General features: G+C 46.6%; 2 protein-coding genes across 5 annotated transcripts in view; one reads left to right on the top strand and one right to left on the bottom strand.

Moving 5' to 3' along the window:
* The window catches only part of LOC105286249 (probable beta-hexosaminidase fdl), a 33,427-nt gene that overhangs the window by 12,059 nt on the left and 5,479 nt on the right, over positions 1–15,889 (bottom strand). For 2 of the 3 annotated variants that reach the window (XM_011351066.3, XM_026974655.1), the window contains exon 2: positions 7,531–7,587. The exons of the other annotated variant lie outside the window; for it this stretch is intronic. The gene's annotated coding sequence lies outside the window, so the exon portion shown is untranslated. The remainder of the gene's footprint in view (positions 1–7,530; positions 7,588–15,889) is intronic. 3 annotated transcript variants of the gene reach the window in all.
* Positions 246–15,088, top strand: LOC105286251. Of its 2 annotated transcripts, none has more exons than XM_011351073.3 (5): positions 246–664; positions 9,536–9,706; positions 10,315–10,952; positions 12,111–12,255; positions 12,548–15,088. In XM_011351073.3, exons 3-5 carry the CDS (start codon positions 10,747–10,749, stop codon positions 12,869–12,871), a joined length of 675 nt encoding a protein of 224 aa, XP_011349375.1. In that variant the 5' UTR covers positions 246–664; positions 9,536–9,706; positions 10,315–10,746; the 3' UTR covers positions 12,872–15,088. The 2 variants fall into 2 exon arrangements, with proteins under 2 accessions (XP_011349375.1, XP_011349372.1); XM_011351070.3 differs by having other exon boundaries at positions 251–664; positions 12,099–12,255.

Genomic DNA, 15,889 nt, shown 5'->3' with positions numbered 1-15,889 from the left:
AGAGAGAAAGAGAGAGAGAGAGAGGATACAGGGTAGTCGAAGGAACGTGACGCAACGCGGACGAACAAAGTCGAACGACGGGGACGGAGGTGGGAGCGACGGCGTCGGCGTCGGCGTCGGCGTCGTCGTCGTTCGTGCCTCCAGCACACGTGAACTATACTCAAATGCCGTGCTTGACGAGTCGCGTGGCGTAGCCAAGCAACGGCGTGTGCCATGCCCGTCGCCAATAGTCTCCGGCGAAACGGTACTAAGAACGGACCGAGACCGATCAGGGTGATTTGTCCGAAGCGAGACGACGTGCATTGCGGCGTTGCCGTCAAAGTGGTGAACCGAACGAATCAACAGACGGGCAGACAGACAGACGGACGGATGGACAGGCCGGCACCGGCCACCAGGATTGTCATCGATCGCGCGGGAGGAGCGGTACCGCGGCTCATACTCGGTGGTCGTGCAATCGACCAGGAATCGTTTGCGCGCGAGGGAAACGCTCGGTCTCGTCTAGTAAGTTCGCAGCTGATAACTGACAATTGACGGAACCTACGGGCGTCCGAGAGCGTAATCGAGGGTGCGATTAGTTCGTATCCGCGGACAGTTTGACGTGGAGAGGACGAAGAGAACATTATGTTGAAGCTAAGGAGTTGGAGCTTAGATCGATAATCGAAAGGTGAGTCGAAGCTGCTTTCTTAACAACTTTCGGCAAGATCGCGTTTACGGTCGTAGAAATGCAAGTTATCCTGGAAGAAGCATAGTCAAATCATTCTTGTACCACGACCAAACAGCGAAATATCCGACATAATTCCGAGTGCTTTGCCGTTATCCCGAATTAATAAAGGCCACGTTTTGTACGCCTGAGGCTATAATTAATATTCAGGGAGATATAAAAGCGAGCGCCGCAGGTCACATTACTCGCCCATTAAATTAAATTACGTTTAATCGAACGTGAACAATTTGTCGAACGCACGTTCTTTTTAACCGAGGGGTGAGTTGCGAAAGGTCAGCCGAGCCCTCAGATCGATGGTACCAAGAATCGACAAGCGGGAACCTCGTCACCGGAGGTTCCCGGTGAAGGCTCGCGATCAGGAGCACCCACCTTGCACGCTGAGGAAGCCTCGGCGTGCTGAACAATATGCGGCGCGAGAAACGCTCATCCGCTCGCGTTATGGCGAGACGACGCCACGCGAAAATGATTATCTGCGGCTTGTATCAGTCGTTGTGGTTGCAAACAGCCTGAAATGATATTGTTCGTGCCTCGTAAACGCACTGGCATCACCGGCATCGCGACGACAACCCCATCATTCCCGTGGCATCGCGGCGGCCGGATCACAAAATGATATGCTGTCGCACATCCTGCGGCGAGTCATCGGGTATCCGAGGATAGGATACCTTCTTGCGTGCCACGGTGTTAAAGCATCGTGACAATTCGCAGTCACGATGACGCGATGGTCACTCGGTAATTACGACAATGCTCGCAAGATTCGCCTGATTGTCGTAAAAAGCGACTCGTAGTTGGTTGTCGTGAGCGTAAAACCGGCGGCCATAAATTCTGCTACGATAAAGGCGCGTCGCCGGTGTTTATTTTTAATTACAGAAGTGTGTAGAAGGTTGTTAAATCAGCGGAGAGCACTGATGAAAGAAATCAATTCGCATTGTCGGGAAATACGGCATTGTTCGGAGACGGTATCCTCCGTGAGCGAACTGGCGAATGTGTCGGCGGAAGCGGAATAATCGCGGCGAAAAGTTGAAGCGGGGAATAACGCGTCCAAGCGTAAACGGAAGGAAATAAGTGGAAAGTGCGATTAAACCTCTGAGATCAGCTAGCTGCGTGAAATGGCTATGAAACGAGCGAGATTGTATCTATTTTCCTATTAACTCGCAATCTAATTAAAGATGGAGATGTAAGGCGGGAAAAAGGCGGAGGAGAGAAATAATCCGGCGACACGAGGTCGAAGGCAAACAATCGAGGAGTCGAATGAAATCAAAGCTTGAGGTAAATGCAAATTTGATTAATTAGATAGTATAATTTCTGATTTTCCTGATGAATAGGAACAACTCGCTGGATAAATCCACCAAACGAATTTCCAGCGGATGAATAATGAATGAATAATAATGAAAAGGTTCAGAGAAAAGTGCGTAATATACGTCAACAGCGTCGCATTATAAAACAGAAATAGCTCTCTGGCTTTCTTCCATCGAACGTATTCACAAATGACTTTCTGCTGTATAAATAATAAAAATCTTTCAAGACAATCACGTGTATGTTCGATTGGCCGGAAAATCTGTGCGGATTGTCTTAGCAAAATTCAAACCAGATTTTCCGCTCAATTCAATATATGCCAGATGTGTATATTACATCATATGTATAAAATCAATCAAGCGGCGTCTTCGTTAATTTAATCAAGAAGCTCTGCTTTCCGCCTTGCTTTTAAGAAAATATTGATGATTCGAAGAAGCCGTATGAATCTACGTGCACGATAAGGGTCGGTCTCCTCCCTTTATCAACCTGGACAAAAGGGAGGAGCACAATTTTTTGCCGTGCCTCGTCGTTATTCGCTTGCGAAGCGGTCGACCCACAAACCTTGCCGGACGCAGTCACGCAATGCAGGATCGATATCTCGGACCGATACCGATCTGAACGGACGTAACTGATGGCGATGGCGATCACGGCTGCACCGTGCTTCACCAATGACGTTCCGGATTTCGTCGAGCGTTTCACGGGGAAAATTCCCGGAGCATTATCCCGTGATCGACTTCGGCTCGGTCGGGTCGCGCGAGTCGAGGCGTTCGATACGAAATGGGGAAAAAGGCCGACGTGGTTTTGCGTGGTCGAGGGCGAACCGACCGACCCATCCACCTACCACCCACAACGGCGAAGGGGTAGAGTCGCGACGCTATATATAGCACGCGTAAGGCCGTATATGGCATAACGTGTATACACACATGACGACGCCGACGTCTTTTCAGTCGATACACGCCGGTGTCAGGTAGCTATATCGGGGTTGCTCGGGGCGATATCCGCTTCCGGATAAACGATCCCCCGGCTTCATTGATAAACTGATAAACGCGGATTTGCACGGCGCGAGATTCGCCGAGCGAGGAAGGAAAACCCCTTTCCACGTAACGCGTCGTGATTACTGCGATCTCGCTCCATATCAGGCGCAAGGACTCGACTTTATAGTTGGCGAATCGATTTTAGCTGCCGAGCGAATTGAGCGCCAACTGAGAAAACGTTCTGATAACGACGATTTCGTGTATATCAAGATTGTCGGCAAGTTCAATTAGACTTGACGAGTTCTTCTGCTTGATGAGACTCGTGAGAGAAAATGGAGGCGTCCTGATGACACACTGATAATAATCGCAATCGCAAAATATAATCGGAGATACTTTATGTTTGACAACCGTTTCAAAGCACGGTTTCGGTTCATTCACAAATCTACTTTAATTGATGCGACGTTGAGTTCGAAGAAGAAAGAATTGTTTCAAGGCAACGTGTAGGCTTCGACGCAACGTACCGCGACAACAAAGACTCGAGTTAACTCGGGGAGCCTGCTCGTCAAGCCCCGCGCTAAATTAATTTAAGGTAATCTGATCCATCTCCCGACTAATCGCTTTAATTAAGAGCGCTAATTAAAAGCGACGAACCAATTATAGCCAGGATTACGTTGGACGGCCTTTTTGCGGCTTGGATATTGGAGATAGCGTTAAAATGCCGGCGATTTACATTCGGAAATGCATCGTCACTCTTAACGCGATACCGTCTTGCTCTTGAGTGCCGCAAAATTGATTGCAATTCCGTGATGAGCCGAAGAGCATCCCATTAACATCTCTTCTTCTTCTTTAATAGAAACCGGAGGCCAAAGACTCGAAATGGCCAACAAATATCAACATCTCGACTGCTCAGCTAACTTCCAGCGATATTTTATTCCATTTTTATCTCCAATATCTCTTGTAAATAAATAAGTTCATAAAATCATTCTTACCTAAGTTATCAAAAGCCTGTCTCATAAATGGACGATGTGGCAGTCCGAGTGTTAAACGTCATCGAGATTGCTCAGCTGAATTTTGGCAATTAGGCGCGCTGATAATGCGCCCAAGGAACTGGAATTTATACACGTCGCGAGTCGAGACTTGCATAATTTTCGTTGCATTACGGAGATCCGAAGGATGGAGAAGGCACGACGAAGAAACTAATTGGAGCGTCGCGGCGCAACGTGGCAACTCCAATTAGCAAACTGCAGACAGCGCGCGGACATGTTATCCGCAGTTATCCGCAGGCCTCGTTTATTCGTCACCCTCGCAGCCCCCGAAATTGCGACGAGGGACTTTAAGGGCCGCAGGAAGATCCCGGATCCACCAGGCGGACTGTGCTGATCCAAGATCCGCAGCCGCGTCTGGGGATAAGTATCTAATCTGAATCGGCGGCTCGTGAGGAGCTCGAGTGCGAGCAGTTCTTTCCGCGTCCTCGAAAGAAACTTTCGGTTCCGGCGAGGTCTAATTGCCATTAAAATCAAGCGAACGAACGGAGCCTCTCAAGGCGAAAAGACAATTCCGAAGAAACTCCGAGTTTTCCAGACGCAAAACCGATAGTTGCGTCGACAGCGACTTGCTCGAGCCCCCCTTTTACTCCCGAAGAATTTACCCTTTTCACGAACGGATTTTCGCGAACTCTCATGGAATTGATTAAACTGCATTTCGAGAGAAGCGTGATTTTACGGCTGATCCGGCTTCAGAAAATGCTCGTATCGCGTAGTTTGCGCGTTGGAACATGTGCTCCAACGTGACGTCGATCGGACAGCTGCTGCGAAACACGCTTCTCATCACGTTAATCACGTCAGTATTGCTGAATTAAAATTATAACGTTGCGCAACATGCAAAATAAATTTGTCGGAACGAAGCGAGGAAACGCGAATAAAATTTCGAAATTGAATTACAGTGAAAATGATGAAAAAACTCACAAATTATTATATAAATGCCGAAACGCTCGCTATTGTGCGGAGAAATGGTCAATTAATTATTAGCAAACGTGTTATTTAGATACATACGCCGACATGCATACACTGCATACACGCATTACATAACGCGACAGAAACCAGAAAAATTCCGGTGACGACCAACATTCGATATGGCATGTTCTAGATGTTTTAGCCGACATCGATCCCACCATACAGTTGTAGCACGTTGGGGTGTTGCAAAAGTATGCGACAGGGCGTCGGCGACGAGTGTGACGTCGCGACGCCGTCGTCGCGAATGAAGCTAATAATCGTCGACGAGATCGATTCGCTGAAGCCGCAGACGATTCGTACTCGATCGAAGAGTAAACGCTTACCGTTCGCCGGTTGTTCTTGCTGATGCACTGCACGCATCCCGGTAAATAATTCGAGAGTTCCGCCGGCCTTCGGAAAAAGTAGAAACAGGACTGCCAGCACAGCTACGACTTTATTCTGATTGATACTAAATGTCGCTAGGTCATTACCAAGGAAAAGCCTGAGACACCGCTTCAATACCTCGAAACAGTCGGTTGTTGCCGCTGTATATTGCGATGTTACTATTCTAAAAATACGTGAGAAAAACACAGAAGAAAAGTGTGTAAAACAAGTGGGAATATCGTGACAATAGCCAAGGTAACTAGCTTCATGTTGACGCTATTTTATCGGACTTTGTCATTACGAATACTTCATTATTCCAGCGATTATCGTCCCGGGATATCTGTACAACATGGTAGAAACAAGGACATGCCGACAAACAACATTAAACGTTCGCAAGGATCGCTCGCAAGTCATCAAGATCCATGATCGAGGTTTGCGAAACTCGCGTGTCTGGTGTATCTCGAGATACCCTTCTGATAGAAACGCCTGAAGCGCATGCGATGACAACTCGGGGACGGTGCTGCTCAAGTAACACTTCCGTGTAAGATTCAAGTGATATCGCTGACGAGTTCCGGATATCCTCGAGAGTCTATCCTCTCGTTACGTCGCGATGTGCAACAGGAATGCTGAGCCGGAGAACGGCACGAGTCGGAGAAGTGGATCAGGGGCACGGATGCGTTACGAATGCTGCATGATTAACACGAATTCGGGACGATATTCTCGAGAAGCAACAACCTCGGTAGCCTGGACACGGTCTGATCGGTGAAACGTGATGATGATGATGACGAGATGATCTTTGATGGTCTTATTCACCGTGGATTCTGCGTTCTGTGCGGAACTGATCGTGCAAATACTGTTGCTTGCTGAAAAAAGAAGCGAATGCAGATGAAAGGTGCAAAGAAGAGAGAAAATGATCCTGCCATCCCCGTTATCGCAGCTAATGATAAGAAATCGAATGCGCGAATTACTTTCCGAGGAATTTCAACGATCTTCAGGCAATTAGGCGAGGCAATTAACACGTGAAGAAGACGTTATCAGCAGGTGCATGTGTGCCGAGATGACAAAGCTGGTGGCATAACTGTGCCGTGAGAATACGCTCGTACGCTAAAGCGTGCTGCTACGCGTACTACGTTCAAGCCGATGTGAGCCAAGGCCGTCGATTAGCCGGCAAGCTTGATTGAAACGTTCGTCCGTATGACGATGACACTTCATAAATCAGCAAGTACAGAAAATTGAACAACTCGTGCAATCATGGAGAGCGAGTCATGCTCTCCGAGTGGCATTCTATAATATTTACTGACGCTCTTGATCCGATTTAATCGAAAATTTTATCTGCGAAACACGTTACCTGGAACATAAGGATTAACGATCGTGATGAAATGCAAAATTCGATGTAAAATAGTAAATGCGACGCATAAGAATATAAATGTACGTGAATGCAAGTGCTGATCGAACGAATGGTAACACCTTGCGGATTCTAATGGAGTAACGTTACTTCGAAATAAGAGCGCTGCACGGTTGTGAGGGTTCTAAATGAGATTAGTGGAGCATCATGTGGCGTTGCGACCCCCTCTTGGATAATCAGGCAGGTGCATGGGTGGCTGATTAGCTTAAATGTGCGGTTGGAACGATGGTCGGCAGCTCCGAATGAGGCGGAAGATAGATCGCCATAACGGTTGATTAGCTCGATACGCGGATAATGTGGCGCTATTATCAAACGTAATCGTGGTGTCCATTGAATACTTTGCCGAGCTATCAATTAGTTTCGTCGCTGGCAAAAGTAACGTCGTCAAACGGGAATTCTCTCTGGCGAAGCGAGGCGAATCAGGATAGACGAGAGAAACGTGTACTATGCAACGTTAATGTTATACAATTACAATCAATCTCCCGCGATCAATTTTCCAGCATGAACAAAATATCTGATACCTGATCGTGCATCACGAATAGACGATGTTTCCAGAGAACCAAGCAACAAGTAAAATCTATCATCCACTCTCTCGGTGAACGCAGCTTGATGCCTGCAGGAGAACAATGGAGACTCTACTCGCGTTCGCATCTCACGTGGCGATCGTTACATAATTTTTGTACGATGCGGTTAACAATATACATTACGTGCGCGCGTTCGTTCCATGGCCCGTTCGTGCAATTTTGCATTGTGGTCTCTTACCTGCAGTCCGGGCGATCTCGCGAGCTTCCTCATCTAACGTCCCTCATTGGCGTGAATCTGCAACAAGCGATACACAATTCCCATTGTAGAGCGGAGAGTGACTCGCGAGTTTCGAACGGCAATCTCGATTGAACGACACGACGAGCCGCGTTTTCGCACGTACGGTATTGATCTAAACGCCAGCCAAGAAGCGCTCAAAATTCAGAACGGGCGATGGCTCTACGAGACTCTAACGTCTCGTCTATGCTCCCGCAACGAAGGCACGAGTTTAACAGCCGTTATTGATCAGTTTGCAGCACAAAGGAACGCACGATGTCATTGCACAACGGTGTGGCCTGTGCTCATTATCGAGTGAAACGTACTGTGTAGGAGCTGCGATTTGGACTGCGTATTTTCCCTGATAACTGATTCCCACCATGCACTGATAACGTAATTGAGCTCATTAGCGCAACGTCGAATCTGACTTAACATCGAACGAGGAAGATGACAATCAAAGCGATACGAAACTGCGATTGAATGGATTTCTTGAAATTGTCAATATTCCCCACGCAAATGTTTAAACGTTTCCAGCACGGGTGCGCGCTTTAGTCATTCAACTTGATGAGATATTTCAAGCGACCGTAACGTTACATCGATCCGAAACCGGGAGCAATTTAAGAGAGAAATAATGGAAAATGCAGCTCGCATTTTGCCGTGGATTACTGAAGGGATAAATATGCAACAGCGGTGACAATTATGCAATATCCTTGCCACGTGGTAATCGAGCGCGCGAAATCGCGATTGAGTTTTATTAATAACGGATACGCGCGAGGTGGCAAATCCTGCGATGGTTCACCACGTCCGGTTTGCGACTTCATTAATGCAGCGAGCAGAAACCGCTAGGAATGATGCAGCAGGAAGAAAAAAACGAGGAAGAAAAGAGAGGAAAGAAGATGCACGTGGAATAACGCAAAGTGAGATAGAGGCGCGGCTGCACGATTTCCGCAACCATCCCAGTACTAAAGAAAAGTTCCACTTTTCTCTGCCTCTCTCCCTCTCTCTCTGAAATAATAATATTTTTACATAAAAAATACGGAAAGTACGCACGTTATCCTGAAGAAAAAGCAGGTCGACGCGTTTACCGACTTTACGGGGGCGTGCATGCAAAATGCGTAATTTATAGGAAGCGTATGGTAGCAGAGCGAGTTTTAAAGTTACACCGTTCGCGAATCAATATTCCGGCGCGATTCGACTTAGGTCTCTCGAGCATGGAGTTGATTCGTTAGCGACGTATAACATACATTAGAGAGACGTAAGCTATCGCGAGCGACATTGTATTAATAATAAAATGCGATCATTAAGGCAACGCCCCACGATGAGGAATTACACGATAATTACATTTGCCATGGAATAAATGAAAAATTGTAATCTCCCTCGTTTAGGGAGGTGAAACTCATTCGGGAGATTATCCCTCGGGGATGACACGAGATTTTCGTAAGATGGAAAGAAATCTTCCTCTCGTCGATCTCCTCACATCAAGTATCGGCTCTTTATAGCCGCGATGTAATGAATTACCGCCAAGTAGATTATCCTTGATAATTAACTATCACGCCGGGCGCCTGAAAATTGGTATCGATCGTTGTCTCGAAAGTGGCAGGACACCCTGGGAGAATATTCTCCCTCAGACAATCCACTTGCTCGATCATCGCTCTGAGATGGGCAAATTGAAACGGCAACGAAAATTGTCAGTAGCATCTACGTGTTCAAACGCGCTTCAAGCACGAAGTATCTCCTTGGTGCCTGTGCGCTCAAGCCGGTCGATTCAAATTTCTTCGATGAATTTAGAATTCTGATGAATAAGTAGACGCGCTTAGAATTCCGTGGGTAACGATGAATAACGTCATAATTGATGATTCAGTTATACTAGCATGACATTCCTGAACGATGTGTTATTTATAAGACAATGAATTCGATCACGTTTTGATTTGAGAGAAGAACGAGTGCTACAATGACCGTTAATTTGCAGATCGCGAGGCCGACGAGGAGAGAACGTGAGCCGGGTCCAGAGGACCAGCCGGAGGAGAGGATCAGCCGTAATTCACGCCGGAGGAAGGATGATGCGCGCGTCTCGCGCGCGAACAAACCTGTCGACGGGAATCCGTGGTGCTGTGCGATCGCGAGGGTGTCCCAGGAACACGTGAGTACAATGGGAAATTCAATTTGGAGCGTTGAAATTCCGCGCGAACCGCGCCGTGACGCGACGCGACTCCGCAAAGAGAGGATCCTCCGCGAAATCGCATTGCCGCCCGGCCGATCGGCGTAGTTTTATCTGTAACGGTAACACCGTGCAAAAGTATTCCAATTTAACGGTAACCGCACCGATAAATCGCACCGATACTGCGGCTGCGACACGGATCATTTGATCGCGAAGGAATCATCGAATCGCTGAACCGGCGCCGCTCTGAATCTCCATCTCACGCGCCTGATTTAATTCAGCGAAAAGATATAATTTCTTAAGTGTAATGCTTAAATGAAAAGATGTAATGAATATATTTTCGGAAATCAGCAGGAACGAGAAAACTCATTCACAATAAAATGCGCTTTTAAAAAAAATTCATCTCTTAGTCGAATTAAATTTACGGATCAAATGATCCGTAGACAAAGACATTTTTCATTAAAAGTTTCTACTCCGCCGAGATTGTTCCCGCGCACCAATCACAGTTCCGACGATTACAGTGCACACGAAATAACAAGATCCACAGGGAATCATTGAAATCTGAGAATAAAGCGACGCCGATGTTTCAGGTCTACGATCCTCAAGCGGATCTCTGATCGATCCTATCGATCGTAATGCAAGTTTCGCTCGGAGGCAACGGCAGAGAGGCGTCTCCGGAAGCGATAGATACCTCCTCAAGGGACGACGTGCGATCGTGCGACCTCGGGGAGTGGCGTCGATTGCCCTCTTACGATCTACGTCTTGCCCATCGATCTTCCAGGCCGCGAGATAACTGACCGCACGCGCGCAATAACGATCAACTGCAGCACGCGCTGCACGCTGTTGTGTATTTTATTACACGCCGAGCGTGTAACGAAGCGAGAGAGAAGCTGCTTCGATCCAGGGAGAATTTGCTGCGGGGTGGGCATTAATAATTCCAGCGGCGCTAATTAGCCGCGTTCCGATGCTGGTGCTTGCGAGGATCGGCAGAAGACGCGACCGGGATCATCTCGGCGTCGATAATGGCAGGAACAATGCAGAAGATCGCGGTGATGACCACGGCGCAGAGAGTCCTTGTCCATCACAACAGCAGCAGCAGCAGCAATCCTTCCGGGGACGCGAGCAACGCCCTGACCGAGTATAACGGCTCGTCTTCGTCGTCGTCGGACAGCAAGAGCGGCCGCTTTGATGCCGATCTGCATGGCAATGTTAACATTCTTCTTGGTGGGTGAGTAGCGATCGCATCGGACGAACGATCAGCGTGTATGCTAATCGTATGTCAATCGCATATGCTAATCGCACCGCACGCTGATACAGGCGGAAGGTACTTCATGGCGAACACAGGACCCCCCCTCTCTCTCTCTCTCTCTCTCTCAGATACGCCGGCTCCTCCTTTTCTCTCCTCCATGGGAGGTATCGTCATCCCCCGCACTACCACCCTGTTCGCTTGATCCTTTGATAGAGCCCTTAACTGCGACCTGCGGTGTTGAATGAAGCGATGTGTACAGAGTTTTATTGGAAATACCTAATTTCCGTGATAGATGGTGATTAAGAATTTAACGGGGCTTCATCGCAGCTCAGCAGGATGACATAAAAGATTCAATGAGTATACGGAGGAAAAGTGTCGGCTCAAAATTACCTCCGACAGCAGAGCAAACAGTTTCCCTTGAAATGTTTCAATGTTAATATGATTCATGAGTGATCAAGTTTAACTTCCACTTTGTGGAAGAAGATAACGTTGACCGATAAGATAAAATAAATTAGATAGTGTTACACAAGATTTGAGTTGCCGGAAGATTTTCTTTGAGTTCTTGCGTGGCCACAAAAATGCACGCCCGAAAGTATTAAACTTGTTGTAAATGTGCGAGAAATGTTTACTTCAAACCACTTTAGCAATCAGAAATGAAAAAGAAAGATAAGAGAAATAAAACAACAAGTTTGACAGTGATGCATCGCGTGTCGCCGAAAGCAAGACAGTTTTGTCAGTTGTCCAAGTTATTTGTCGCAATAAAAGTCTTCGAGCAAACATTTCAAGCATGAAAAATCAATATGATAATAATTTTGTTATCTCGTCCTCAATTAATATTTTTCGAATCAACACCTATCAAAATATCAAACCATGTGTTCACGCCTTCCGCTTTTTCTCAACACAATCGCCGTAAAAATTGATCGGCCGCGGTGCAGCAGGTGTTGAAAGTGACCGATGAAAAATTCATCTCGCCGTGTTTAAAAATTTCTGCTCCCTCCGGGGAGAATCGCATAGCACACTGGCACTTTTTCACCCTGCCCTTTTGTAGCAACTGCGTCTTTCTCCCTCGGGCACACTTGCACAAAAAGCACCGTCTAAACATCGTCTATATTGGTTCGCTTTTAGCGCCATGATCAGCGGTGTGATCATGATGGTGGTGCTCATATGCTACTGCTGCCACAAGAACGTCCGGAAGCATCGACCGCAAGAGTATTCGCAGTACTGGAGGGCTGAGCCAGACGTCCACAGCTTGGAGGTATTCACCATGGATGCGCACGCCATGGTGAGCTAATTATTAATCAGAACACTTCTCAGAGTCGATATCGCGACAATCAAAAAATTAAACTGCACACAGAAAGATCAGAGATGACTCTGCACACCTGCCTCAGCAAACAAAATAATATATGACACAAGTATTCCTACGACAAATAAATAATTGAAGCATTTGCAATTTTATGGAATTTTATGCAGTTGTTCGTTGTCAGTCGAACGCTCAAGTTTGCATTTCTCGTTTCTTTGATTTCTCAACTCTCATTTCACTTTATAGATCTTAATGACTTTGCCCTCGTTTGTAGCAATGCCTCGAGAGACCGGCGGGAACCCAAGCCCATCAGGAAGAGGGAGCGCCTTTGTCACTTCCGGTCCGCATGGGTCCCGTGACCTCGGGCCCGCCGCCGGCCTACGAGAGCCTAATTTTCGGCCCGCGGTCGTTGCCATCACCGATCGACAAGAAAGACGAGTCCGACAATCCTGACGGCATTATCACGAGCCCAGTGAACAGCCCGCCCAGCGAATCGGAGACCAACAGGATCAACAAACAGGAGGAGATCCCAAGGGACGATCAGGACCTACCCTCTTACGAGGCAGCCCTAAAATTGGAGGCCGATGGCTACGTCTAAGGAACGAAGGCACGAAGGACGGAACTGCTTCCCTCGACCATGAATCCGTGACCGTGAAAGCCGACCCGAGGATGAAACACCGTGTCATGGGCATTAGGATAGAATTCCATGGTCATCTCGTGATAGACAGCTGTCGATAGGCTGAGGTCGATCTTGACGCGGAAGCGCCAGTGAAAGTTGTCGTTCCTGACAGCGTGAGGCGCGAGCGTCGAGATTGATTCTCTTGATCGAGGACAGCGGAGGAGAATAATGATTGCGTGAACCGGGAGAACGGCGTGCGAAATCTCGAGCGAGGAAATCTCTCTGGAAAATCCTGAAAGCAAGTGCTTTCCTGCATGTTCGATCTGCGACGAGAAATGATTTTTAAAGATTTTTTGTAAGAAGAATTGTAAGAGAGGAGAAATTTCCTTTTAGAATCCAGCTCGGAATGAGGAACAAAAATAGGGGCATCGCGCGTTGTATCAGGAATCTGGGATATTTTCTCTACGACAGAATTCCGAGCGATCCAGAATTATCGAGGAAATGACACGGAACAATCGAAAGGCCGAGGAAAGGCCGTAAAAAAAATAAGTGCCTGAATCCATCGAACTTGGGTGAACAATGGACGGGATGAAAGGAGAAAAGCGGCGAGGCGGAAATCTTTCCGAAATTACACGCTGTTTCTCCTTCTATCTCATCCGAGCGAAACAATACGTAGAACTTGCGCGAGCGCCTTTTCATCGACGATGACACGATGAGAAAATTTTCGAAACCTGCGATACTTTTCTATTATATATTTTTCGACAATCTCTACGAATACAAATAAATGCGTTAGATGTTAAACATCGCGTCGATATTCGAGATGTATTATAAAACACGCATAAGAACACGCACGTCCACTTAAGTACCATGTAAGCACTCTTAAGTATTATGTAACACGCGTTGTAAAACCTGCATCGGACATTGCAGAGTGTAACTTGAAGATTCGGCGATTTGACACCGAATTATAGTAGGCAATTCGCTCGAGTTTTCGATCGATTTCGATCCCAATCTCCAATTCGCACTCTGAGTGTCCTGCGTGCAGCCTGATCCAGGCTCAAGGATAAAGTGAATTCAGCACGCGGAAACGCGGTACGTACAATAATTAAGCGGCGAGCGGGCCGACCTAATTCCGCGAGTAATTACGTTTTATAGGCACTAAGGAATTCGTAACGGCAATTTTTTCCCGTTGGTTATTAGTTTAACAAACGCAGGAGTGTGCAGCGGACACAACGCGGCACCGTTACACAGTAGAGTTTACCGTTTGCATAAACAATATGCATCGCCATAACGTGAATGATACTCGGCGTAATGGCACGTGACATCGCAAAGATGCGGCCGGAGAACGCTCCGGAGCGTTTTATCCATTTTACGTAGGAACTTTCCTTTCCGTATGATGGATGAATATGTAAATAAAGGACGGCATTATGTACATTCAATATGCATTTTCGTTTTACTCAAACGAGTTTTTATTATTAACGTCGGCTGAAACGACGTACTGTGCAGCGAGCATTGTCGATTCGTCTCGCTTGTAATATCGCGCGCGCTAATTCGCAAATAAGAACTCGTAAGTTTCTGTTAATTGCAACTTTGACGGATGATAATTAGCGTTGTTAAGGAGAGCCGATAGCCCTGTACAAATAATAACTTGTGTATGAATAATCATTTCGCCTCGCGCGCAATTAGGTAGCCGAATCGTGAGATTATTCCGTCGGTTTACCGGCGAACGTCTTAATTACGATGGCAATAATAATTAGTTGCAACAACACAGTGTTGTACGAAAGCGATAACCTCGTTATCGGAGAGAAAAATATTTATTCGAAAAGTCGTTTTATCGAACGAATTGACTAACCGCGATAAAATGCGAGAGTCGACACGATTCTAAAATAAGCTGTCCACTATATTTTGCAAAATGTCACAGTGGCACCGTCAAAATGATCTTTTTTTGGTCGCTGCTGATCAAAACTTGACGAAAATATGCACTATTTTATTCCCCGCGATCTCTTAATATTAGAAATATTATTGATGATTAACATTATGGGATCTATTGGTGCCTTCCTGTTGAGAACAGATTGTGCTCAGAGATAGGATGAAATTATGATTAAATTTATTATTCAAGTCTGGGGTTTCACCTCTGTGAAAGTTAGTACAAAAAAGTGGAACGTCCTACATTTATGTATAATAAATTAGTTCATGTGACATGATATCATCTCAATCGACAAGGCTGACTGATGCGATACGCGTGATGAGAGAACGAGAAAACGGCACGTCTCTCCGCGTGCACGCGCGACGATAAAAACGAGTAAAGCACTGCGACGTCCAATGAAGAGGCATCGTGAGCTATAATTTGAGGATGATTGCGATGCGTCGATGACGATAAATCCGGGATAGTTACGTGCACGCTATCACATGCGCCGCATGATTCACTAGATGCAAGCAAAACCGGTAAACGCAAAGCGCCGCATCCGCTCGCGTAGAAGCGCGATTCGTGTTCCGCAAACGAAACCAAGCCTGACACTCGTTACTTCGTTATATTAATGCAATAAGTATGATGATAAGAAAATTAATACAGGAAAAAGGGGGAATAAATCGTGAATGTTAATCACAACTTGCGGACGACGCGACATGGCGAGGAGGAGCCGGATGAAACACGGGCAAGGAGAGAGTCCTGGTCGGATATTTTTGAAAGTCCAGCGAAACGACATCGGCAAGCGACGTAAAAATCATGCACCGTAACGTAACACGGAGTAATTACGGAAAAGTGTAAATTGCAATTTAACGGCGGGGCATTTAATGATGCCGGCTCTACGCCGGCTGTAATCTGCCTTTCGCAGAAAGAGAAATAGAAGCAGAAGGGACTATCTACCTACGTCAACTTGACACTCCAACTTTAATATTTTTATCTCGTATTTAATCGTACTTCACGTAACCGTTTGCCGCTCCATAATTTGTTAACGGTCCAATTGCAAGCGAAAGTAAAAAGCACTGCAAACGATTCTA

The sequence above is a fragment of the Ooceraea biroi genome, chromosome 13 (assembly GCF_003672135.1).
Source record: "Ooceraea biroi isolate clonal line C1 chromosome 13, Obir_v5.4, whole genome shotgun sequence".
NCBI lineage: Eukaryota > Metazoa > Arthropoda > Insecta > Hymenoptera > Formicidae > Ooceraea > Ooceraea biroi.
The sequence above is the reverse complement of the archived record's forward strand: the minus strand, read 5'-3'. Positions and strand labels throughout refer to the sequence as shown.

Bases quoted from the DNA above. Each gene is read 5' to 3' on its own strand.
- LOC105286251 (XM_011351070.3), top strand. From the start codon at position 10,747: ATGGCAGGAACAATGCAGAAGATCGCGGTGATGACCACGGCGCAGAGA. The intron at 10,953-12,098 runs GTGAGTAGCGAT...GTTCGCTTTTAG, and splicing joins GTTAACATTCTTCTTGGTGG to CGCCATGATCAGCGGTGTGA. The intron at 12,256-12,547 runs GTGAGCTAATTA...CCTCGTTTGTAG, and splicing joins CCATGGATGCGCACGCCATG to CAATGCCTCGAGAGACCGGC.